Source organism: Melanostigma gelatinosum (assembly GCF_949748355.1).
Source record: "Melanostigma gelatinosum genome assembly, chromosome: 11".
NCBI lineage: Eukaryota > Metazoa > Chordata > Actinopteri > Perciformes > Zoarcidae > Melanostigma > Melanostigma gelatinosum.
Genome location: NC_136644.1, coordinates 16,890,065 through 16,916,414, shown reverse-complemented (window position 1 = coordinate 16,916,414; position 26,350 = coordinate 16,890,065). Strand labels below are relative to the sequence as shown.

General features: G+C 39.6%; 1 protein-coding gene across 1 annotated transcript; it reads left to right on the top strand.

The window, feature by feature from the left end:
• Positions 1-403: 403 nt before the first annotated feature.
• On the top strand, positions 404-19,985 carry tacr3a (tachykinin receptor 3a; the record flags this gene model as incomplete). Its single annotated transcript, XM_079279238.1, has 5 exons — positions 404-771; positions 5,956-6,144; positions 7,305-7,455; positions 19,194-19,390; positions 19,664-19,985. The coding sequence occupies 5 exons, from the start codon at positions 404-406 to the stop codon at positions 19,983-19,985; spliced, it is 1,227 nt and encodes a 408-aa protein (XP_079135364.1).
• Between the last annotated feature and the right edge of the window lie 6,365 nt (positions 19,986-26,350).

Sequence of the window (26,350 nt, the reverse complement as noted above, 5' to 3'; positions counted from 1 at the left end):
CTGTTGTTCATGAAGTTTAATGCAGGAGCCACAACACTCCATCAATCTATTTCACCACACTTGTGCGTCACTAAGTGCGCACGGCACCCTGCCTGTTGCTGGAGGAGAGAGGCTGTGCGCCCTCACACTCACATTCAACAGGCGCTGAAGGATACTCGTGTTTCACCGCGTTTTTATTTGTAGACGTGTTACTGTATGCTGACATGCGGAACTGTTGGAGACATTCACTGTGGTGATCTGGAGATCACGTGTTTTTAAGGGATGGTGAGGTGCTTAAGTTGCGCGCTATGGTTCATATACGCAATCCTCTCTCACCATTCTAGCTTTTGCACCTCGGTGAGTAGATCAGACTCGTGAAACGACCGACGCATTCGCTATAATCGGCGGGGAAAAGGAGACAAGGATGGCAGCTGCACATAATGGATCCAACATAACGGCAAACCACACCAACCAGTTTGTGCAGCCGCCGTGGCGCGTCGCTCTCTGGTCCGTAGCCTACAGTTCCGTGCTGGCGGTGGCAGTGTTTGGAAACCTCATCGTGATATGGATCATTCTTGCCCACAAGCGTATGAGGACGGTGACGAACTACTTTCTCTTAAACCTGGCGTTTTCGGACGCGTCAATGGCCGCGTTTAACACTTTGATAAACTTTATCTACGCTACCCACGGGGAGTGGTACTTCGGGGAATCGTACTGCAAATTCCACAACTTCTTCCCGGTCACATCCGTGTTTGCAAGCATCTACTCCATGACTGCGTTAGCTGTTGACAGGTGGGCATGTGAAATGCTGCAAGAACCATATTTAGTGAATGAAAAATAAGCTAAATAAAGCTCAAGCTCTCGCTCTCTCTCTCTCTCTCTCTCTCTCTCTCTCTCTCTCTCTCTCTCTCTCTCTCTCTCTCTCTCTCTCTCTCTCTCTCTCTCTGTAGATGATCAGTTTCGTGTATTTTTGTTTTTTTCATCAAGGGAGTAATAGTTTTTTATACATAATAATATAGTAATTTTAGATTATTCTCATATGCATCTGTATTGCAGAAAAAAAGGGGGGCAGCAATAAAGCCACCGAGGTAAAATATCTATTGTAATGCAGACTACATTCAACACACCTGAACATGAATATTTCAAGTTGGCGTGTAAAAAAAGTCCGAAACCGAAACACTTTCATCTCAAGTGCTTCACACACGTTGTTTTGGCGATCTTGTTTCCAATTATTCCACCAGCAGTGATCGAAAATGTAATCATCTGCTTTAAACTCACATCTGTATTGTTTCTCTATAGCTATAAACAAACTGCACTCCATTAGGCAATGCGTGTGCAGATCATTTGATGTTCTACTTTGTGCCCTCACGCTCAAGAACTTACTTATGGAGTCCCATCAGTTTAATTTATATTTACAATACATTATGTAGGCATTGTCCCGAAACTATTATCAGAGTTCATGCCCCCTGCTGATTTCACTACATTTATTTCAGCTCCCAGTGGAGGGTGATAATTACGTGTTTGTGAATCACATTCTGGAAAGGCGGTGTCCCAGCGGGACGCCATCTTGTCCACGGTGATCCTGTTACACACATTTATTTTTACGTTTCACAGCCAATGAATCACAAAGTAAAGCTGTTTTTGCAAGAATCTGCAATGCAGTGAATGGCTCTTTGTGTGCCAACACCCTATAAAAGATAGCCCTTTCCCCCATGTTATTACGCTATCTGACTCTCTTGTTTTCTGTCACATGCATTCATATTATGTATCTCTTTTGCTCTTTCGCACCTCTTTCTTTTTTTGTTCCTCCATCTCTTTCTCTGTCCCGGCCCCTGTTGTTTCCAGTAATGTGGCGATGCAGTCGAGCTATCATTTGATACTGATAAGTGGACCGTCATAATGTTTGAATTAAGGGATTAGACTGATGAAGGAAGTGGCCACAGGCCGAACATAATGAAATCTAAATGGTTGGAGAAGTTGCATGCAGGCACAGTGTGTCTACAGCTCGTGCACAGTGTGTGATGTTGTGTGAGGTGTTTTCTCCTTGACACACAGGGAGCAATGCATTTCCTGAGGCCGTGATCATTTTGGCTCCTCTACAGCAACGTCCATGAGTTTGTGTTTTCGGTTTGCTGTGTCTACTTGATTCTGTCAACGGTGTACTGAGAAAGAGAACATCGGCATGACCTACATGATGTAGATGTAACCTCAGGTCATGCTTTTCGTAACCCCAGTATGTTGCTGTCTCCGCTCTGATGTCTGGAAATGGCATGAGGTCACAGTTCGTGATCATCAGTGAATTCATCCTTCCTGTTGACTCCGTACTGCCAAGTGTGTTTCCTTCGGCACTGGAGCCAAACAAACGCAGATTGGTGTGTGAAAGGTAACTGGCGATGCCTTGAAGCTTTTTGTGATGACACGGCTCGTGCCTTTTTCCATTACTCACACCTTTGTAGAATACAGTCTTATCATTGGGTCTTCAACGGTATAGTGGCATATATGTATATGTACACATCAGAATATTCACTGTACTCGTTCCGATATTGGTTTCATTTGACCAGTTTTTGAGGTATCAATCCGTGAGATTTCTGCATCCATCCCAATTCAACGTATAGGTTAATGGAATTTAGCTTCAGCAGCAAAAATAACTTTTTAAAAAGTCAACAACAGCAGTGTCTTTCCTGAGACAATGGGCCTCATGCAAGAACTTCTCGTATGGACAGATTTGTTCTTAACTGGCTTGTTTGAGTGATTCAGAACTTGTCGCCTTCACCAATTTTCTGGTATTTTGAATTTTGTCTTGAGTACGAACACAATATTTCAAGTGGTACAGACCTATCCTAGGAGTCATTTGCATTTAAAACTTTCATTCTTTCAAACGAAAGCAAAACTATCTGCATGGAAATATAAAATCAGTGGTGTCATCTGAACTGACCATTTAAGTATTTTCTAAGATGCTGTGAAGTGAAAGTATCTGAAACATGAAACAAACTCCTCTCCTCTGAGCCAATACTTGCTATTTAGCTGTGCGCATAATGTGGGGATACTTCACGCTGTAAGTCTCATCCAAGGTAATCTCTACTCGTGAAACACCAGGCGACGATAAAGTGAGTGTTTAGTCGGTCACACACTGGTGACATGGCTTCCAAACAACATGTGGTCTGAAAGCTTTCGCACAGCTTGAGACAGAGCAGACTCCCATGTTGAACAAAAAAAAATTGTAAAATTATTTATTAATTTGTGGCTGTAATGTCTCTGTGATTGTGTCCAGTTGATGCTGTCACCTCTGTAAATGTGCTTTGATGTGTATCCTTGGCTACCAAAGAGGAGTGCGTGTGTAATCATGTTATTCAAGTGTGGCTGGCTTTGCATTGTGGCTATTGTTCAGTGGTTACAAGTCCATTACACCAAGCACCGTTGGATCCCAAATAACACACACTGTTGTGGCACATACTTGATTGGACATCTGACATTCACACAGTGCCAACCACAAGAATCAGCTACACAGAATAAATGCCAAGCAATTACTGGCGAATAGACGGGGCACCTTTGCTGTTGGCCCTCAGAGAGTGATAGGACAAGAAGCATTCTTTACCACCTTATGAAGATTCAATTAGCGCCTCTAAGCCTACGTTAATCATGTAGCATCCTGAGTTGGGTTCGTGTTCAGCTGGTAATCTCCTGCCAGTTCTGAGTGCACCACTGTGTGGTTCAAACTAAATCTCATCACAGTTTTTTGGAATGACTCGTCCTTCAATTCCCCTGAAAATATTCCGTGAAAATCAAAACACCACAGTGTAGGCTAATTGGACTTTTATGGACTTTTATTTTTACAACCACTTCGACAAAATGTCGACCCTGTATTGGGCTTTGCAGTCAGCTAAACTCTTCATACTCTTCCTCCAAGGAACAGACCAGCGTGTTGTATATGGACAGGTTTTAATATGAAGAAGTGAGAAACTACAAAACAGGCAAAAAACATACAATCACATATTAGTTATGATCAAACTTAAATACTGTGGATAATAATAATGGAAACATACATTGCTGTGCCATCTACATATGTTAATCAGTTACATGTTGCACATGTCATCAAACTATTTCTAATAATAAACTAACAAAATACCCAAAGCTATAAAAGGAAATTATACTTGCTAGCATTGCCACTCAGAGGGCCAGAAAATGCAGGATGGCCAAAGATGCTATTGCACAACCACTCTATCAACAGAGCCATGTTGTCACAAAACCAGGAAAAGGAATACATTACTTCCTGTCACCTGTGCCACACATATAGTATACTGGCGAATAACCGTAACACTTTAAGTTAACGATAGGTGGCAGTAATTCCTAGAAATAAAATACAAATCATTACCACCAGTGAACGGAAGTGACAATATTTGGACTGGGAAGAAGTGGCATAGAGATGCTGCATATGGCTCTGGTAGTGATAGCGACCTGTCAATCACAGGGTAGCCACTCCCTAAAGTATAACCTGCTTTATTTGTTATTTCAAAACTTGCGATTGAGACCATGAACTCATATTTACAATGTTTACTGAGGTAATAGATGAAGTGAGAAGTAGGGTCATTTTCTCATCGACCTCCATACAATCAGACTTATTTTTGTAAACAGGAGTGACCCCCTCCTGGCTATTAGAAAGAATGCAAGTTTAAGGAACTTCCTCATTGGTTTCACTTTACAGAATCGAAGGTTGCCACTTGTGAAATGACCCGGAAGTGTCTCAGTGGCAGCCATGATAAGAGCTGTTCAAATTCTCATTACAGCTGTGTGTCACGCCTCTTTCATTTGTTTACGTGTGCTGAAAACACTTTCGCAAAGGAAGTTTCCTGTCTCATAGCTTCTCCGGCAAGCCTCCTCGAACCTTGATCCTTGCTCCTCGAGATGCATTTTAGGAATTGGAATGCTTAGATCAATTTCCGGATCACAAGCTGGAGAATCTAGGAGCGAGGAATCGAGGTGGCACAAAATCGTGAAATGAGAAAGACTCTGGGTACATCCTAAGTCTCTTATTTGTCATTTCCTTGCTCCTCGATCCTTGAACCGGATCGCTGTTCTGCTCCACCATCTTGACGGCTGTCCCAAAGCTCTTGTTTCTGCTCTGAGGAGCGAGGATTCTCACTCAAGCCACAATGTTTATCGGAATACACATATTTGATTGGCAGAGTAGTATCACGTGAGAAGATTTACAATGCATGGGTGGGTGTCTTACCTGTACCGCTGAACGAGTACCGTAGAGTCTAAAAAACCTGCGCTGGTGAAAATAGAAGCACTCCGTCAAAATTGAATAATTCTTAATTACCTTTCCGATGTACTTTCTTTAATTTTCGACCACAGCCAGAGACTTTTCATTGACATTTTCTCTTTTTCCATGATCTCAATGTCACAACCATCAACACACCTGCTTCCACTTCCTTCATCTGCTCAGCAGGTCTTCCCCACCCGCCGCCTCACCTGCCTCTTATTGTCTAATGAGTCACTCACTACATATAGAGGTCCACTTCATTTGATCCTTTGTCAGATTATCATCATTGCTGTTTGGAGTTTCGTTACCTATTACCTAGCCTGTTACCCTCCTGTTGTTACCTGTGTATGGTCTCACTGCCTGCAAGCCTTTTTTCTTAGTAAGTGATTGAAGTTCACCAGTGTGCCTGTCCTCATCTGTGTTTGGGTCTTTCTTCAAAAAACCATTCGAAAGCCTCATTAGAAACTTGTAGAATGTAAAGAATGTAAAAAATATAGATTCCCTGGCAAAATTACTCTTTATTTGAGCAGCTCAGAACAAGTCATTATCACAAGTATATGTTACTTTATTCTGTAACATATATTTGTGTCAGATGCCAAAAAGTGTGAGGGAAAACTGCCACAAAAATTAAAACAATCATTCACAGATTGTATCAGTTGTTGAGGCTTTAAACACAAGTCTGTCTTTATAACCTCCTGACCTCTGACCTATAGGTACATGGCCATCATCCATCCTCTGAAGCCTCGTCTGTCGGCGAAGGCCACCACAGGGGTTATCGTCTGTATCTGGAGTCTGGCCGTGGTTCTGGCCTTCCCTCTCTGCTACTTCTCCACCACCCGAACTCTGCCCCGCAGGACCCTCTGCTACGTGGCCTGGCCCCGCATGACCGACGACCCCTTCATGTGAGAAATACTTTGTGACTTGCTGTTACTTGTTTTGATACCAGACAGCGTAGCTCAGTCCTTTCCACTTAAGCCAACTGCTGCGGATGCTTTGTCTAAGTTCAAATGTGGATCATTTTAACAGGTTCCTCCATACAAGTTAATTATAATATTATCCAGATATAACTTAGAATGTACACACAGGTGTAAAATGAAGTCATTCCTTGTGAACTTTCATAGACAAATGTTTGAAACGAATGTTATTAATTTAACGAGCATCACATTGCCTGTGACGGACCACATCCCTTCACATTCATGTTGACAGTTACATACACACACAGTATTGGCTGTACTGTTACCATTATTTGAAATATAATTACCATTATTTGAGGACATGAGTTGCTTGTGCTGTAAAAGAAAATGTTCAACGAGATGAAAGTTTTTGTTGATATTTTTCAAATTTAAATATATATATATATATATATATATATATATATATATATATATATATATATATATATATATATGTTAGGGGTGTAACGGTACGCATATTCGTATTGAACCGTTCGGTACGAGGCTCACGGTTCGGTACGCATGACGAACCGAATACGTTTGAATAAAAAAGAAAAATCTTTTCTTTCTTTTTTTTAAAAACCTTTATTTAACCAGGTAGTCCCATTGAGATTAAAAATCTCTTTTGCAAGATGTAAGTAACAATACAAGATGTAAGCAAGATGTAAGTAACAATACTACATAACATGAAGGAGCAGTTTTTGTTTTTTATGCTTATGTGTTGCTAAGAAGACACCCCAGAAGATGAGTCACTCAGGTATAGTTCCAACATTGTTCAAAGTCAAAGAATAACTTCATGATGTTAGTTGTAATGAATAAATATATTTTAAAATCAAGTACATTTCTCTGGCATTTATAGTTTTCTACTGTACCGAAACGTACCGAACCGTGGCTCCACTGTATCGTACCGAACCCAACCGTGGATTTTGTGAACCGTTACACCCCTAATATATATATATATATATATATATATATATATATATATATATATATATATATATATATGCTCAACCTGGGTAGAATATAAAACCTACTGTGTATTAAATTATATTGTACAACTGTTTTATAAATATAAACACTTCTGCCGTTCCTCATTCTTTTCTTCCTAGGTATCATATCATAGTCACAGTTCTGGTCTACGTGCTGCCCTTAGCGGTGATGGGCATCACTTACACCATCGTGGGGCTGACTCTGTGGGGAGGGGAGATCCCAGGAGACTCATCTGATAACTATCACGGACAGCTCAGGGCTAAAAGGAAGGTAAGCATGCTTGAGCGGAAACGGTGGGCCCTTCCTTCAAGAATTCAGATATTGACCCGCGGTGGCCCACTTAGTAACTGTGAACAGGATCTTTGAATCAAAGTCAGAGACCCGTGAATAACCTGTAATGTTCTGCCACAGAACAGCCCTGGGCTCCAGATAATTGTTATCGCACTGCTGGGAATAGGAATAGGAAACGGATCATCTGATCTTTTTTTTTTTTTTAACTAAAAGGCATTCAAAAAGCATCTCCCTGGGTAGAGCAATTATCCATCTTATTGTCACGGTATACCTTTTGGATTTGGATTTTAGTTTCTGTCTCTGTTCATTTTGTTGCTGTGGCGAACACATTTATTATCTGATGGTGAAATCCCAGACCACCCCCAAATCGAATTAAATGTAATAAATGAATAAACTAAGTGAATCCTGCTGATAAACAACCTGGTACGAATATAACATCACTGGTAGAGATAACAAGGTTATTCGATACAGCAAAATATGTTGGAGAATTTAACCCTTTAATGTAGACAATATTAATATTTAACACCTTTTAAATTAACCTATATAACTTAACCTATATAACTTTTTGTTGTGTTGTTCAATCACTGGAACTACTGTTTCTGCTTTGAATATGATTGGAAATTGTGTTTGATATGTATTGCACATGAAGCAGGACTATTAAGATAAAACATAAAGATAGTAGAACACTGGGCTCCTTAAAAAAGAAAAGAAAAATATGAATATTACATTTGATTCCCACTGGTGAGATTCAAAAGAAAACTGCAGATTAAGCTCCACGATGTAATGTTGTGTAGATTTGCTTTAAGTTTGAATAAAAAAGATTCTATAAATCTTACACTTAAAAGTGAGAACAGCATATTGCATTGATCAAGAATAATGACTTTTGTCTTCTGTATGCGTGTGCAGCCGGTGAACATGCTGCACAGTGAACATTTCAGGGAGGAAACGCTTAATTCTACAGAACACAACCTTTGTAGTTGTCTCTTATCCTCAATCGAACACGGACAAGCTCTGAAAACCAACAGTGTCTCGAGGCATTATGACTTCCTCCGCACTTTGCAAGACATCGAGGCCTTTTTGTCTCAGGGGCTCATTCAAGACGTGCTTTAACAATAAGATTGTTTACTGCTGCAATGAAGTATGACAAAATATGAGAAAACACATGTTGCAGCAGACAAAAAGGTCATAAAAGGGCGATAAATGCAAATAAGTCCCTACTGCAGCATCAATGGCACAGGCAGGGTCAGTTAATTCCAATAGATGATATGATGGATGTCGATATTTTCATTGGATGACATTTACATGCACGTGATTCGTTCACCACATTGTATGATTTCTTCGACGCACCAACAGAATCGTTCTGGATGTGTGTGTGTGTTTGTGTGCCCGAAAAGCGGTTTTCCAATGATTGAAAAAGATCGACAAATAATCCCACAATGTCCACGAAGAGAAAAATTGATGCAAAGGGAAGAAAATGTAATGAAAGATGGGAAAGCGAATACATGTTTGTGCTTCAAGGAGAGAAACGGGTCTGTCTTCTGTGTTATGAGGCGTGTCGGTGATGAAGGATACAATTCACGTCGGCATTTTGACACCAAACACGGAGCTAAATTTAGCCTCCAAGAAAAACATCAAATTGTCCAAGAATTAAAAGGCAGACTGCAATCACAGCAGAATATATTTACACAAGCTACAGCCCAGTGCATGCTGAAGGTATGTGAGCAGAGCGCCGACCAGATACAGACTTTTACAAATGTCAGTTTGTGAAGAAACACCATCGCAGACCGAGTTCATGAACTAGCAGCAATCTAACAACACAGCTAGCTAAGAGACGAGCAGGTACTTGTGTTTTTAATGAACTGTTGATGAAAGCACAGACAACACGGATACATCATCTATCCATGTTCATCAGACCTGACTCTCAGTGAGGAGCTCTTGGATGTAGCTGCCATGCACAGGACGACGACAGGGAGGAACATGAGTGATGCAGAGAGGTGACACAAACAGCTTTGAACAAAGTGAATGTAATAACTTGTGTTTGATATTTGTCTCTGTTATTTTCTTTAACAGTTTGATCTTTGATAGTCATGTGGGTTTCTTAACCCTCAATTAAAATGATTTATGTTATAATAACAGAAATGTGTTTAAATATCATTTTACATTTATATAACTGCATGTACAATATTTTTACACTTGAATAAACAACAATCAAATGCAGAGAGTTATTTAACAATATGTTGGGGAGAAGTTAGTTATACAGTCTTACAGTTACAACCGGCTCTTTGAGGGCGACCGTGATGCTGATGTGGCCCAGAGTGGAAATGAGTTTGACACCCCTGAATTAAAGGCAGCAGCAAACAGAAAAGTCTTCAATCTTGATTGAAATGAGCTGAGGGTCTCAGCAGACCTGCAGCTTTCTGGGACTTTGTTCCAGATATGTGGAGCAGAAGAACTGAACGCTGCTTCTCCATGTTTAGTTCTGACTCTGGGAACAGAAAGCAGACCGGTCCCAGACGACCTGAGGGGTCGGGATGGTTCATAAGGTAGCAGCAGATCAGAGATGTATTTTGGCCCTAAACCATTCAGTGCTTTGTAAACCAACAGCAGGATTTTAAAGTCAATTATTTGTTGGACAGGAAGCCAGAGCAAAGCACTGTTACAATCTGACTCAATATCCATTTCATGCACTAAAAAGCTCATTAGCATGTGAGTTTCATTATTATTTGTTTTTCAAAGCAAATCTGCATCAAAGTAATATGTTTCTCTCATCTACTCATATTTGTTTCCCACTGCTCATTTGAATTTATATTTGAAATGCTGTGTTAATGGAGATTTTGAGAGTCTGCATGAAGTATTTACATCAGCTTCTTCTAAGTTATTTTCATTATTTTTATGCTATTTGGCTTTGTTATTGTTTCCATTTGTAACTACATTAACAACCTAAAAAACGAATAGAAAGCTGCCCATATATGACTAATAGTTTAACTTTAACTTAGTAAAATACTAATATCTGCAGTCCTAATGGTTTATAAACCCACTGATAAACATTAACTTATTGCACACACAGTTAGTTTTATATTTAAAGGCCCCTTATATCCATATGATAAAGTCACAGGATTTTCATTTATTTATTAATTGCACCTCTTCTTGTGTACTGATATCTCCATTTCTCTATTGTTAGCTTTGATACATTTGTGAGGGAGGGACAACTTGCACCTTTATCATGACATGAGTTAAGTCTAGTGATCTCACTTTATATCCAGTACAGCCCTGCAACCCTTCAACTTAAGAAGAGTTATAATTAGCCAATACAACTAACTCAACTTATCTTCACTTAAACCACCTGTCTGCGTAGGAAAGCAATCAATAGATTGTCAACCTTGTCTCCAAAATTGTACATATGTACTGCTAACTTGCAACAGCAAATTATGTTTTGTTTGAAAATCTATTGCCTCCACATGGCTCTCAACATGGGGACTGCTGAGCCAGCTGCTACTGACAGTGTTGACAGTGCAAACAATGGCAACACTGCTGACAGAGCTAACAGTTTTTACCTGAGGGGGAACTAGTGGGTGTTACACTTCCACGACAACGCCATCAGACAGCGTTATCAGGTGTAACCGCCATATGGAAGCGGTGCGAGCGGCGGCCGTGAGAGCTTGGAATATGCGTGGACCTCTGAGAGCTATTGGATTCATCCCCCCCTCGCATGCGTGAACATTTTGTTTGTGCTCTGCACGGGCCGCTCTTACATCTGCACTTGTGACATATAACAGCCAAGATAACCATAGTTCGGCTCCTACTTTAAACCAGCATTTCTTCAGTTGGCATAGGTGGCACCATAGGGGGCCCAACGCCTACAAGGCTGCGCCGAAACACATAGAATCCGGAGATACAACATGTAACCAACATGTTGCGCCAAATTTCTTGAGCGGGCCAAGACTTCTGTTAAAACTGACATTCTATTTCATATAGTCTTTGCCCTCTAAGAGCTGTGGCTGTTGGGTTATGGGCGAAGCTGAGGTATATGTCCCGATGTGACACCAAGTTCCACAAGCAGACAACAAACCCCAGCTCACAGATGTGGGTGACATGTGTATAAAGCCAGGGAGGTACTGACTGGGCCATGGATGAAGATAAGGCTGTTGTGGAGTTTGCCCAGACACCCTGCGAACGCTCCACTTTTACTGCACTGCAGACTTGTGTGACGGTATCGCATAGGCAGACGCTGTTTTGACAAAACCACGCCTTGTGAGTGCCCACTGTAATGAACGAACAGCTGCTGCGTCCTCCTTATGTTTAACGTGCATGCGTCATGCTGAGAAAAATAGCGCACTGGGCAGAATAGGTGAGACTGTTAGAGGAAACCCTCGAGAGAAATGATTCTCTACTGGAAGGAGTTTGTTTAGACTTTAGGTGTGAATAAGGGATTTGGCTGTAACGTTTCTGCACTTTCGTCCATAGGTCACTCACTCTCTTAGCTGATGTCAGGGCTAGGAGGAGCGCTGTCTTCACGGGAAGGCCAACATCTTGTTGCAGGCCGTGGTACTGAAAACGCATTACACTGTGTGTCCAAAAAAGTGTTCATGGTTATATTACATGTTCTGTCACAGCCTATGAGAATAGCACCAGTAATCCTGCTCCAGGGCTCTTGGGTACAGTCGATTCATATTCTTATTCTTATTATATGACATTTTAATAACAACTGGTTTTCATAGAACTTAATCAAATTATGTATTTCCTTCTGTTCTGCCAATTGCAGTGTTTGGTCAAAATGATGGCGGATGCAGCATTCATTTATTTCTTATGTATTTTATGTAAAGCACATTGTGGTTTCCCTCTTCATGCACTCTGCCTTGTCTTAATGTTTGTCTTGCCTTACTAGTTAGCAAGAGTTAACATCATGCAAAAAATATCTTACAACTTACTTTTAGTAATTTACTTCAAAGTCTTTAATCTTTCACTGGCATGTAATCTAGGAAGCAATGGATTGTGGGATTGCAATCAATGCAATCCTGTCTTCCAGCATACCTAAAACGTAACCTATATGGTAAACTTAAAACCCAGTAGTTCTCAGGAATTAGATTAACAAAAAAATGCAGGTTGACCACTGGTTGATTACTGAAAAAAAACTCAGGTTGGGAGGGGTGGGTTAAAAAGTGACAGAGCAGCAACTGCATGCAATAATCCACCTTTTCTTCCCCTCTCTGTCTCTCAAACACAAATGCACACGAGCCGTGGTGACTAAGTCCGCTGGTCTTAGTCCTTGTCTTTGACTTCAGTCCAGACAATTGTCCTGTCGGGTGGGTCTTAAAAAACCCTGACCCATATTACTAAAAGGCAGACAATTGCTGTATGTGGGATATGTACTTAATTTGAATGGTTCCCTCAGTAGTTAGACCTTTCTTCTCTTCTTTGTCCTGTGGATTACTTCCCCATCAAGAACATTAAGTTTGAGACAGAGAGAATTACTTAGCTCTGTGTTTGATTACGAGGCAAACCAGTCAGTCCGTCCCGGAGGGAGGTCGAAAAAAATAGAAGACCTCAGTGTGAAATGCTAAAAAATAAGGCATTTTAGGTACATTTTAATCATAGTTATGCTGATGTGTCAAATGCAAAATCAATTCTTATTACTTACTCGCTACCTTGAGTGCGTTGTATTTCTTAATTAAACTTCACACAGGTTCAATTCTTGGTTCTAGGTTCAAACGTTTTGTGAACATTACTTAAATCGTGTCCCCTCTGACACGACAAATCTATCAAATTGCAAACCAAACAACCTGGCACTTCAGGTTAACCACTGTAAAACAAACATTGAGTCCTATTTTTAAAAAGTCAACCTATAAATAAAGAAAAGTTACATTGTTGTGTTTTTTATCATCAGTTTTTAAAGAGTCTTCTCAAGAAGATCCCCTCAAGATGATGACGCACTCCCATCTTCCATTTTAAGACATAATAACCTTCCAGACAATCTCAGTGATTTATATGGGAGATATAAATGGTCTCTAGTCATTACTCTCCTCCCATTCCCCCCTCTATTCTACATCCAGGAAGAAGAGGGGAGGGCCGTTTTCATGAATAGGAGAGCAGCAGGCTTGGACAGTATCAGTCCTGCTGTAGTCAACCATTGTGCAGCTCAACTGGCTTCACATCTTCAATATCTTCAATACCTCCCTCCGACAATGTACAGTAGCACAGTGCTTCAAGCACTCTACTATAATCCCCGTGCCAGAATCAACCAAGATATTGTGCCTCAAAGACTTTCGGCCAAATGCCCCAACATCTGTGCTCAAGAATGCGTTGGAGCGCATCAACCCTTATCTGAAATCCATCACCACCCCTCTGATGGATATGAATCAGTTTGCTCACTGAGCCAATAGGTCTGAGGATGCTGTTTACATAGCCCTTCACCACACCCTGCAACAATTGGAGTCAGTCAACACCTACAGCCACGTCCTATCCATCGATTTCAGCTTCGCCTTCAATACAATAAACCTCGTCAATCTCTTCAATAACAGGAGCTTCCTCTGGAGAGGCAACAGAGGGTTGAGGTGAATAGCCTTACATCTCGCCCTCACCGTTCCTAAATATGCACACAACTCAACTATAATTGGACTCGTAACAAAACTGATACCGTGAGCAGGTAGCCCAAGCAACCACTTGGTGCATTGTTAACAACCTCCAGCTCAACATGTACTGATACCTTGTTTGACAGACGAGCAGTGAAAGCATGTGTTATTGGGGTGTAATCTACAACCAAAATAACCTTCTTAACCTCACAGTAAATGTAATTTGCGAAGGGCATCCCTCATGTCAAGGGTTAAAAAGATCTAAATGTATTAAGAGAGAAAAACACATGTATTAACAGTGATTGAACAGGAATAACCATTTTTGTTGGCTGGATTATAGTCCACAAGCGTACCGGTATATGCCATACCAAATAAAAAGGTTTTATGTTTATTTTTGAAAAGTGAAATTAATGGAGCACATTTCAGATCATCTGGCAGGAGGTTCCAGCTCACGGAGCATACAAATAAAAAGCTGCTTCTCTAGTTTTGGAGATGACTCTTAACATTTTTGAAAGGCCAGCACCAGATAACTTGAGTGATCTGGAAAGCCATTCATGGCTATGTCGGAAATATAGTGTATTGTGCCAGAACATTCAGAGCTTTGTCTATGAGTAGGAGTTTATATTCAATTCTAAATTTCACGGGAAACAATTTTTTTTTTAATCTAGTTTTGTCATTGTAAACTAGCAAAGTATTTTATACAAATATTTTGCTTTTTGTACCTGGGTACTACCTCTTATGGTCACATTCTCAGGCTTTAAGGTCAGAGTATTAGTTCAGTCATCAGTGCATATTTTACCCAGTTCCTTGAATCCACTTCATTTTTAGAACTGAGCATGAGCATTTCCTAATTACTTAACACCCCATTGCTCAAGATATAATAAAAAGAACAGCCTCGTTTGTTTGTTTGTTTTGTTTTTAGGCTTATTTAAAAAGCTTTGGTTCCTTTTTGAAGAATGTTTTTTTGGTTTATGGCACGAAATTGTCTCTGATCATAATCACAGTGAGCAGTCAGGCCTGACACCAGACAACAGGGGGCCCTGCAAGATTTTCTTTTGGGGCCCTCCTTACTTTATGTGTGTTTGTTAGAGAGAGAGAGACACACACATACACATACACACAAACAACCCATTAAAACTGCTGAACGATTTCATTGCAAATCCACACAACTGTTATGCCAATGGGGTGGGATCATATTATCTTATGATGACCAGCTTAAATAAAGGATTAGTGTTAAGAGTGCAGCTATTTATTGGTTTACCTCGTTGGTAGAAGTTTGTGTTGTAATGTGAGTAGCTTTTTTATGTACCTGCCACCCTTGCCATTGTGGTGTAACTCAAGGAACTATTTTATTTTCCTTTTATAGGCCGACCTATGCATTCATTTACATGTATATGATGATGATGTAAAGCTTTCTGTTCACGTTAAACATGGGAATACCCTCGTCTCCATTTCTTCTAATATTCTTACTATTACGTCTAATACTCTTGTTTTAGTTCTTGTTCTAAGACTATTCTATTTGCAGCCATTAATACTTAACTTATTTCCCTCTGTTTCAACACCCTTGAAGGTATTGGTATTGAGTTTGTTGATACATATAAATAACATTTGGTCGGACAGCAATCTTAAATTCAAGCGTCACATTGGAACTCTAACTAAGAAATTTAAGTTAAGCTCACGACTTTTTTCTTTTCTTTTTTACAATTCTTGAATTAAAAAAAACATAACTTCCATTTTTGCCTCATTTCACTGTCTGTCTATAATATATTGAATACATTTTAGATTGACTTTCTGATACATTTTTGAAAGAATTATAGTTTAAATATATAGCCCTACAAACCACAGTGCAGCTAGGGATTAAGAAGCGTGGCGAGTTCTGGTTTCCTCAATTTTCCAAACACTCTGTACTCTCCATTTCTTTCTATATTGTTCGGCTCTATTTGTGCACCAGTCAGGCGTTCTGCTTTCAAGGCTCAGTTCAGTTTGCAGCTGTATAACTTACAGCCATACTGTTGCTATCAACAATATAATATAATATGACACAAGACATTGTTGGAAATGTATACTCTGACATTCTCCATATCCGCCATGTTGAAAAATGGGCTGCAGGGAGACATAACTTTGCTACATGTCAGAGTTTTTTGTAGTTCACAGCCCTTAAGACAGTCCAATAGTGCATATAAAACACTGCATGAGCTTCACAGGATATACTTTCTATATTGTTTATGTAGCTGTGTGAGAAAGAGACGATATGGATTTTTTCTTTCTATTATGCTCAAAATCGTGGCCACCATGACTGGATTTTACAGTAAATAACTTGGGGAAGAGTGTCTTTTTGTTTTTGTATTGACAAATTTTAGTTGCCCATTTATAATGCATAATATTTTAGTTGTCACCTAATTGTAATTTTAAAAAATCTTCAAGAAATCAGTGTCTACTTGTTACCTTCTGGGCTGTTTAAACAGCTGATAACACATTCACAGTAACATTTAGTATATACAGTTCTTTAAGTGCCAAACCAAGATGTCTTATATGTATTGTATTGAGTTCTCTGGGAGTCCAAATATAGACCGTTTAAACAAGACCCAAGAGCACTTAGCAAGTATGTTTCTGCTCATCAAGTTTTTTTTTTACATATTCAGCCAATTGAGAACTTAAGATGTCTGTCGTAATGACGGGACAGCTTTTTGAAAATGTCTGTACACATTCACTGTCCTGTTACCATAAATGCCTCCTACCAAATGTGTGTGTGTGTGTGTGTGCGTGTGTGTGTGTGTGTGTGTGTGTGTGTGTGTGTGTGTGTGTGTGTGTGTGTGTGTGTGTGTGGATTAATATGTTACTGAAAATAGTCCCCAGCAAAGGCACAGTTTTCTCCTGTTTGAGTAAGAGCACAGTGACCAGCAGTAAAACTGCTTTAGGAAACCACTGTGACCTTTAAAAAAAAGGAAAGTACATTTTTGTGACCTGTTTTTTCAGATTTACAACTGGAACAAAGGGGCTCAGGGCTAGGTGCCACAAACAATGTAAGGAGGTCAGAGTATTGAGAGCTGGACTGATGCATTTTTGGTTTCGGGATTTATTATTGACTATAATAAAAATAATGATTAAGGCAGCATTGACTCAGCATTGACATTCTCAGTTAAAGTGGCAACCTCTTAAAGTGATCATGTCTGTCCAGGTAAAATTGATCATTATAAGCAGAATATTATTATACATTTGTATATTAAGACTACAAAGTAAGGAAACAGACAGCTTCAATATTTACAGGCTCGCTGCCAATTCTTCTGCCTTTTCCCTCACCAAAGTTCTTGGCCAGCTCTTTAATTAACAGGGCCCCTTGCTGATCCGGTGAGCGGCATGAAGCATTGGTGCAGAGACGGTTGAGGATTGCTAGTTTCACTCTTGGCGCATGACATGACCAGGTGTTCTCAATCCACTTGACAAGGATTACTGTAAGAAAATTAATCAAACATGCATTTGTTTAAGAATTATTGTCCATCGAAACAAAACAACAAACAAAAACGCAACATTACTTTGTTAGGTTTGTTAAAAGATCTTGGTTTGGTTTAAAATAAGTATGTTTGTTACATAACTTAAGTTACTTAACTTAACTCGCTTAAAGTAACATTAAAATAAGTCAATATTGACTTGTCATCTCACATGGGACACAATACGTCAAAAACTAACATAATCCGGGAGAATATGCTTCTCTCGATTCGTAATTGACAATACAGTTTCGTTGTATGGGAACATAAGTTTTAGGAGTCCAGGCTGTTCTTTGGGAACAGAGCATTTCACGTGTGACTGAAACATTAACGCACCCATAACAACGTTGGTCCTTACGTCTTCCAGTTCGTCTTCTCACACCATTTTCAAGCTCGACTTGTATCCTCTTGAGAAAATACAAGCCTTAATTTATCCTCCACCCAAAATACTGACTAACTGCTTCACCACTGTTTAACAGCCACCATCGTTTACAGTACGGCTTGTGTTATGGCATAAATTTGGGGTGCCGGTGTAACAGAGTTAATGATTCCACTTGCCATCACTGGCCATTGGTTGTTAGTATTACTATATTATTTAAGTTATTGCTAATCCTTATCATTTTCATATTATTTCCTTGTTTAAATATCATTTACAACGTATCATTAGTTCCCCATGGAGACAAGTGGGTTGTGTGTAACAGCGCCCTCTGCTGGCTGCTTGCAGACTCTAGTGGTGCGCCCAGCTTTCATGAACTAGTCTGAAGCAGTTTTCATGGTAGGTTGACCTGTGACAAGCTCCGTTGTGAAACATCTCATTCGATGTCTGATGTACATATATATACATATATATATATATAGAGAGAGATATATATATAGAGATGTCTAGAAGTCCCTTTTTGTTTGTATAATTGTTTTAATTTATAATTTCTAGAGCAAATGGTTTTAACTGATTTAGCATTCAGCATTTAGCATGAGTAACATGCTAACCACAGTTAGCTTAAGTATTTGTCCCTTTTGATTTAACAGTGTTCCGGAGCTTGTGACCACAACGTTGTCTATGAGAGTCACTGAAGCTGTTCTGTCTTTTACCAGCTATATTCTGTCCGATGAATAAACATCTGGTTGGAGCCATCAAAAGATATCGTGTCCTGAATTAAACACAACGCAACGGAGAGTACGCAACTGCTACACCGGGACTTCTGTTTGGATTTCAGGAGGGTCTGTTTTGTCTCTGGTAGCGTACCTCAGCCTTCCTCTGAAGAGCCACATATTATGGATTAATTTCATTTCATTTGGTAATAAAATCAAAGGAACTAGAACATACTGTTTCTAAGTCTTGCAGAGCTGTTCCTGCAGTACCAGGTGCTCCCAAAATGCTGTAATTCAGAAATGGACTGAAATTAAATGCTCCACATTTTCCCCCCACATATTCTTCAGTTTGAGAGACGGTGACTGGTTGGCAGTTGGCAATTTATTTTCCGTGTAACTTCCTCCGGCTTACGCACTGCGATCTTTCTGTCTCTCTCAATGCTTCCAGGAATCCTAAACATAGCCAACAGTGACAGCTTGTGAATGTTTCTTGTCCTCTCTCTCTCTCTCTCTCTCTCTCTCTCTCTCTCTCTCTCTCTCTCTCTCTCTCTCTCTCTCTCTCTCTCTCTCTCAGGTGGTGAAGATGATGATCATCGTAGTAGTGACTTTTGCCCTCTGCTGGCTGCCTTATCACGTCTACTTCATTGTGACGGGTCTCAACAAGCGTCTGAGCAAATGGAAGTACATCCAGCAGGTCTACCTGTCAGTGCTGTGGCTGGCAATGAGCTGCACCATGTACAACCCTATCATCTACTGCTGCCTTAATAGCAGGTGGGTTACAACAGGGTGGTTATGAGAATCTAAAAAACGAAATGTTGCAACTCAACGTAGTTTTACAGGGCTGCTAAAGGATTGATTTTGTTAGAACACATCACTGAGTGCTGTTACATTTCATTATATATTTTACTAGAAGGTTACAAAAGTTAGGCATGGATTCCAAGTGGACCCATTAGACCCATTTTTATGTTTTCAATTCTCCCTTTATGTTCCAAACAAACTCCTTGTTTTGCAATCCTTCCCCACTCCCTATACATGTGGCACCAGGTTTCGAGCTGGCTTCAAGCGAGCGTTTCGTTGGTGCCCGTTCATCAAGGTTTCCAGCTACGACGAGTTGGAACTACGCTCCACGCGTCTACATCCGACACGCCAAAGCAGCATGTACACGCTGTCACGAATAGATACCACCATGGTGTTGGTCTACGACCCCGCCGAGGGCGATGGCAGCTCTGGAAGGAAGCAGTCCCTGTCGGCCAGGAAGAGAAGCTCCATCACTTCTCGCCACACGGAGATCACTGGATGCAGCGTTGATGGTGCGAAAACGCAGAATGGAGAGGCTCCAGGCACTCAACCCGAGGAGTTCTCTTGAAGGGTGTTTTCAGAGACATACTGTATGCGTGCAAGAAATGTACACAGATGCATAATGCACTGTACATACCAATGGTGCACAGATGTTTGGTTTATTTAGACCTGATTTTGTAATATTTGGAATCAGCTGATAGCCAAATTTATTTTGATTGAATGTTTGTTCATTTTTACCAACATAATAGTATTAATTAAAGCTTAGAGTGTTAAAGCAGCTGTGGTAAACACCAAGACAAGTATAGCAGTTTAAATGTGTTTCACAGCAGAATAGCTCTGCTTTAATGAAGAAAATACAGCATGCATCACAGGTTTTTACCCAGCGGTTTCTCAAACACGTGTTGTGTTTTGTATTATTTTGTGAATGATCAGTGGTGAAGAGTGTCTGTGTGGAACCGGAGCCTCTTTCACAAAAGCGGATTGCGAGCAGTATTTAAATGCTGTTGCAAGTGGCAGCAAAGGATCGTTGCTTTCAAATTCCAAATACATTTGTGAGTCCCAAAGGGCTCTTCCATCCTCATGCATAGGTCTGTTTGTTTTCAATTCGTGAGACGTCTCGAAATCATCTCGTTAGAAATTATACTGCAAGTAGCTGTTTCATTACAGTACTTTCAGCTCTGATTGGATTAGCATTTCAACACACCCAGTGCACTGCTGTTTAATTAAGGTCTCGGCCCCACAGTTGAAATGATTGATCATTAAATTAATCAGTTCTGCTGGGAGATTGGCTGCTGGGAGTGTGAGACCATCTCACAATAGAGTTGACATGAAAAAACACCATGGTAATAATTATGTAAGTATGTCATAGTTTTCAATTCTATCAAAGTAATAACTGAACTTTGTGATGCATCGAACACCATTTGGCTCTATATGTGGCTTTGAGTTTGGCTCTGAAAGTATTGAAATTGAGCTCGGCTTTCAGTTATGTAACGGTTGTAAGGAACATGCTTTCTGTAACTGGCAAAAAGCCAGAGGCGAAATCCAGTATTTTGCAGCACGCTAATAAACAGGCTGCTGGAGAATGTGCAGACTGAAAGCGAACTGACCAACAAGGGCCATCACTTTGCAACTAAGTGAAGGAAAGAATAAAGGAAGCGGCACAACCTGTTTTACTGTTCTAGAATGTTTTTTTTTTTAAATGCCTTCATACAGTGTGTCACAAGAAACCAAGACAGTGTGTTTGCCTTTTGCAGTTGTTGGTGTTTCAGTAGTTTCTTCCAGCATGCTTCTTTCCTGTGTTGAATCGTTATTGTAATGTTAGAAGACTTCATGAAAGTATTTACTCAAGAATGTGAAGAAAAACAAGTTTGTGCATTTCAGTGCCATGCATTTTTAAGATGTCGTCGATAATCCTAATATTGAAGTTGGTTAAATATTTGTATCTGGTGTTCAATCTGTTTTCATATTTCTCTGTAATAATGTACGTGCTTTGTTTGAATGTACAGTACAATGTGTGCCTCTATCTCTGTCAAGTGGTGACCATATTATTTGTTGTGTCTTTAAAGGATAATTTGTTGATTTCGACCTGAGCCTCATTTCTTTGTTCTTACAACCAATCAACCAACAGTCAATTCTGATGTCATTACTTCACTACATTTTGTCCCTTTTACTTTGCTAGATGTACTTTTTTATCGCTCTTATTAAAAAACACGACTCGGGTTGAAATAAACTATTATATTTTCCTTTAAACTAATTATAATATGATTTTTTATTTTGGTAATATGAGATGAGGAATTGTAGGAGCTTATTGTTATTGATAATACAAAGTGACTTTCAAATTCAATATAATATTTCTTCGGGGTTTTTGGCCTGCTTTAGTCAGTGGTGATGTATTTGCTTAATGTAGCTTCATTACAAACGTCTTCTTTACAGTATAGTGTTTACAAGCGACGCAACATGCTTGTGATGAAATGTAGCTGTGACTGTCAAATTTGAATGAGGAAAAAAACTACAACTGAGCAATAGTGTTTTGTCAGAAACAATGCAGGCTATTGTAATAATGAGCAACTTTTAAATATCTAAATTTGTTTATATTTCTGAATTCAATTACTTCCACCACAGCTCATAATTACCTGTAAATCCAAGCATTTTGATTCAGTAATTATGAGATATGTATCTTGTTTTTGCAACGTACATAAGTTACCTGTGATCAGAAATGTCTTGCATTGTAAAAACCCACAGCCATACTGCTACTAATCTCATATTAACCATGAGTATTTGGGGAGGAGCACAGGCTTGTTGCTGAATAGACAAAGCAACAAACAAATCCTTAGGAGAATTTAAGGAAAGAGAAACTGATTCATTTTAAATTACAGACAAACAAAACCATGTTAAACATGTATAATCTTAAACATTTATCTCTCTGTAGACATGGTTACTGTACTGCACACACTTTAATTCTGTCATTATTTTCAGTCCCTTCAGCCACAGAACAACCACTTGTGCTAATTTATGTGACCTAAAAGCTGCTGTCAGACCATTGAAATGCAGTGCAATGACAGCTCATCACCAAAGGAGTCACCAAAATTGAGATCAACTCAAATGTTGCAGATTATAACATCGAGTTTACCTCTATCAAAGTGTCAATATGTGCTGCTGTCTCTGTCTTGCTATTCAAAATGGATGAATAAACCATTCATACTGTAACATAGAGTATGAACACAGTAACACAGTCGTTTCAGTACCAGACTTTCATTTGTCGCCTGTAACATCATTGTCAATCTGTCAGGAAACCATAGCAGTAATAATATCGTTTTTTTGACCTTCCAATCCACAGTTCATGGCAGCAGATATCGAGATAGACAACCCTGTTTGGGGCTTTTTTCAAAACATGTCAAAACTACAGAGACGGAAACTACTTCAACTTCAAAATGTCTTCATTGCTAAATCACACAAGTGAACACATTTGATTCAATGTGTGGACACAGTGAGCCTGACCAAATGGGGTGGAAAATATCAGCAACAGGAAGCACTTTCACATGACTTGCAGTGCAAAAGGTCATGATAACATATTGAGCGAGGATACAAAGTTTCACACTGAGCCATCCTTTTGATACAACAAAAGATAAATAAAAACACGTCATACACTAAAATGCATTTACCACCAACAACACATAGTAACAAAGCATGTTTATTTCCGTGGGTGTATTTTTCATTTTGAGAATAACTTAACATGGGAGATGTTCTGGAAATGTCACTGGTTTTGGAGTCTATTGGTAGTCTGAAATGTAAAACTAATGTTATTTTAAAGTATATTGTCACCTTCAATTGGTTTTGGATAAGTAAAGTAGGAGAAAAGAGGGGATACTCAGACTTAATCCTTTCAGACATGCTGAACTAAAACACTTGGAATGTTAATTTTTGAAGTGCATAAAACCAGGGGTTGTTCAATTATTCACCTTGGTTGAATTAAACTATTATTTTACTCTAGATGTAAGCACTGCTAAATAATAGGCAAGCAGCAGCTTGTCTCTGCTGCTTTATAGTGCAGTCTAGTCCGTGGCGTTGCTTTTGTCAGGAATGTTTTATTTATTCTATTTGAAAATATAATTATATGAATGCATGAATAAGGAACAAAAATATAACAAAGCATTGTATATATTGAAATAAACATCACCAGCACAGTGTTAAATCAGTAAACACTGAATCTACTCGTTGCTGAGTTGAAAATGTGCTGGACACCATGTCCTGATTCTAAAGAAGAAGTGCTATTTTGCTCTGAGATCAAGCATGGATCTGCACCACTAAATAAGGCAATTGCTGCACAGCGATCCATGTCTACTACATATGTCTTTTAGAAGTGCCGGTCTGCTGGTCTGTGTCACACCACTTGGCAGCTCAGTCTCTTTTAGAACAGCCTCTTACCCACCACAGCGGTGGAGAAGGAAAGCAGTATAAAGCTGTCAATTTTGCTTTGCACTGTTGCTAAAAAAACACATGTTTATTTCTGGTGGTTAAAATCATTTACTTCTTCTAGCCCTCTCGAACGAAAACACTTATTTTATCATCGTTGCCACTGGTTTTTATATCAACAGAACACTGAATGGATCCTTTTCTGTGTTTGCAAGTAATGGTTGGAAATCACTCTAATGGCAGCATCTCCTTGCAGTAAGACCGCTTACAGTGGCTGAAACGAAACTGCATTTCTTCTGTTCTCCTCCCAGCCGTTTGTAACAATTTACATCCTGGTATCTGCCCCTATGTTAGGGAAGCCATGGCCATCAATTTGAAAGCAATCCCCGATATGGGGTCTCTTCAAGCCTCCGAATCTGAGGAGATGCAACATGCTGCAACAACTTTGATATCAAAGATGTTTGTTCTGTCAGAAAGCCTTTGTAGATTACATTCCTCTCAGATTGAGAAGGGATTGTCACGCTGCATCTGTTCATACACTAAATATACGTTGTAGACTTAAGTCATTTATATACTGGTTTAAAAATGATTATTTTTGTTATCTTTTTTTTTTTATTTGCATAATGTTCAGAGACTTGTTCAAGAACACATTTAATTAGCGGAGGAGGTTAATTTTCTTTCTGAAGCTTCAGACTTTGTGGTTCTCATACTAATACGTACTTTTGTGACTGAGGTTAATCTTAAACCACAACTTGTTATTTCGTGAAAGTGAATTAGATCCTGTGTGAGTTGACAAAGCCAACCTGTCAGCTGGTGTATAGTATAGAGTAAATGATGATTGAACTGAATCTGACACTGGGGTGTCGCTCTGAACAGTGACAGGTGGTTAGTTGTGAAAGCCATGAAGCTCTCTTTCACTCTGCAGTTAAAATGCAGTGCAAATGATAGTGTGCATGATGGCTTGATTCACAGTAGCCTCCAGTTCATTTGTCAACTCCTGAAATAACTTTTGTTCCTGCTCTTTTGAACACGGTTCATATTAAATCAATATCTGCTCTCAAACGACACATTGAATGCATTTGCGAAGGTACAGCAACAAGGAAATGACCACCCCGGGGAGGGAATGTGATAAAACTGCTTTCATCAATGCTTGGGAATAGTACAGTGGAGTATCATGAAAAGTTGACAGGAATCATGAAGCCCCAGGTGTGCAGGCTCACATAGAAACCAGTGTTTTCACACATCACACACGACTTTCATTCTCTGAAACAATACAATTTATAATAATGATAATGTAGCATTTTCCAGAAGTTATAAACTGTAAATAAACTTTCTTGATGTAATGGATCTCACTAACCACCAGCACCATGAGTAGACATTAACTTAACATTTTGTTACACAGTGTGACAGACATGTTTATAGGACAATGTTCAGTTTATTTCTACTTCAAAGGGCTCTGTGGTTTTTAAAAAGGTAGATACAATCTCAGTTATAATTAGCTGAGAGGCTATTAAAGGCATTCTTAATTGATGGCTTGATGGGAGACATTGGGGGGGGGGGGGTGGGGGTTTGTCCATTTTGGTCTTAATTAGGGTTTCATGGAAGCCATTTGACATGTTGCAGAAAAGAAAAATGGTGTTTAAACTTTAAAACTCATGATTCTTTTTAGCGGCTACAGTATCGGCGTGCTGGTATTTTGCATGTTTGCTCACTGTAACTGTTTACTGGGACACTTGAATACAACAGAGCCATCATTATTGTTTTTAGTAACACTTTTCCTGCTGTGGAAAGTCAAAATATCTGCTGTGAAAAAAGAAGTATTGAGAAAGGAGGCAACTACCGAAATGCCTGGGAGACACATGGACCCTGAACTACCAACAAAGACTTAGCTGGTCGAGTGAAGCCCACGAAGCTGCACCATGGTGACACCAAGCCAGCATGCGAATAAAAAGCCATGACCTGAACTCTCGACCTCGGTGAGTTGACCTAGCCTATCCTTCTTCTGTCAAACCACGGGGATAGGCCCCAGGTTGCCAGGCCTGAGGTGGCTATTATTTTTGAGCAAGTAGATCTACCATTGCCTGCCTGCAACAAGTGAAAGGTTTACTTGATAAACCTGTGTGTGTTTCCTGTGGTTTGGCTTGAGATGTTTATAGTTTCTGGACTTTCCAAGTAAAACCAAACTATGCGGATAAAGCAATGTAGTGACCGATGTGAGTGTTGTGTGAGTGTTTCTACATAAAGGAGCTTTCTCAGCAGCACAACAGACGTTTTGACTTGTCAAACATAGCTGTAATTAATAGCATAAATATTGACTCCAATCCATTTAAGTCTTCCAGTTCCAAGGCCATAGTGATGCACCTAATATGAACGGAGCCATCAATAATGTTATTAGTTACACCTGTGCTTCTCCTGCTATGACAAGACAAAGTGTGCTGCAAGAAAGGCAATGGACAGGGAATTTCAAGTGCTTATATGTGTGACAAAAGAGCGAGGTCTGCAAAACACTGTTTGGAAAGA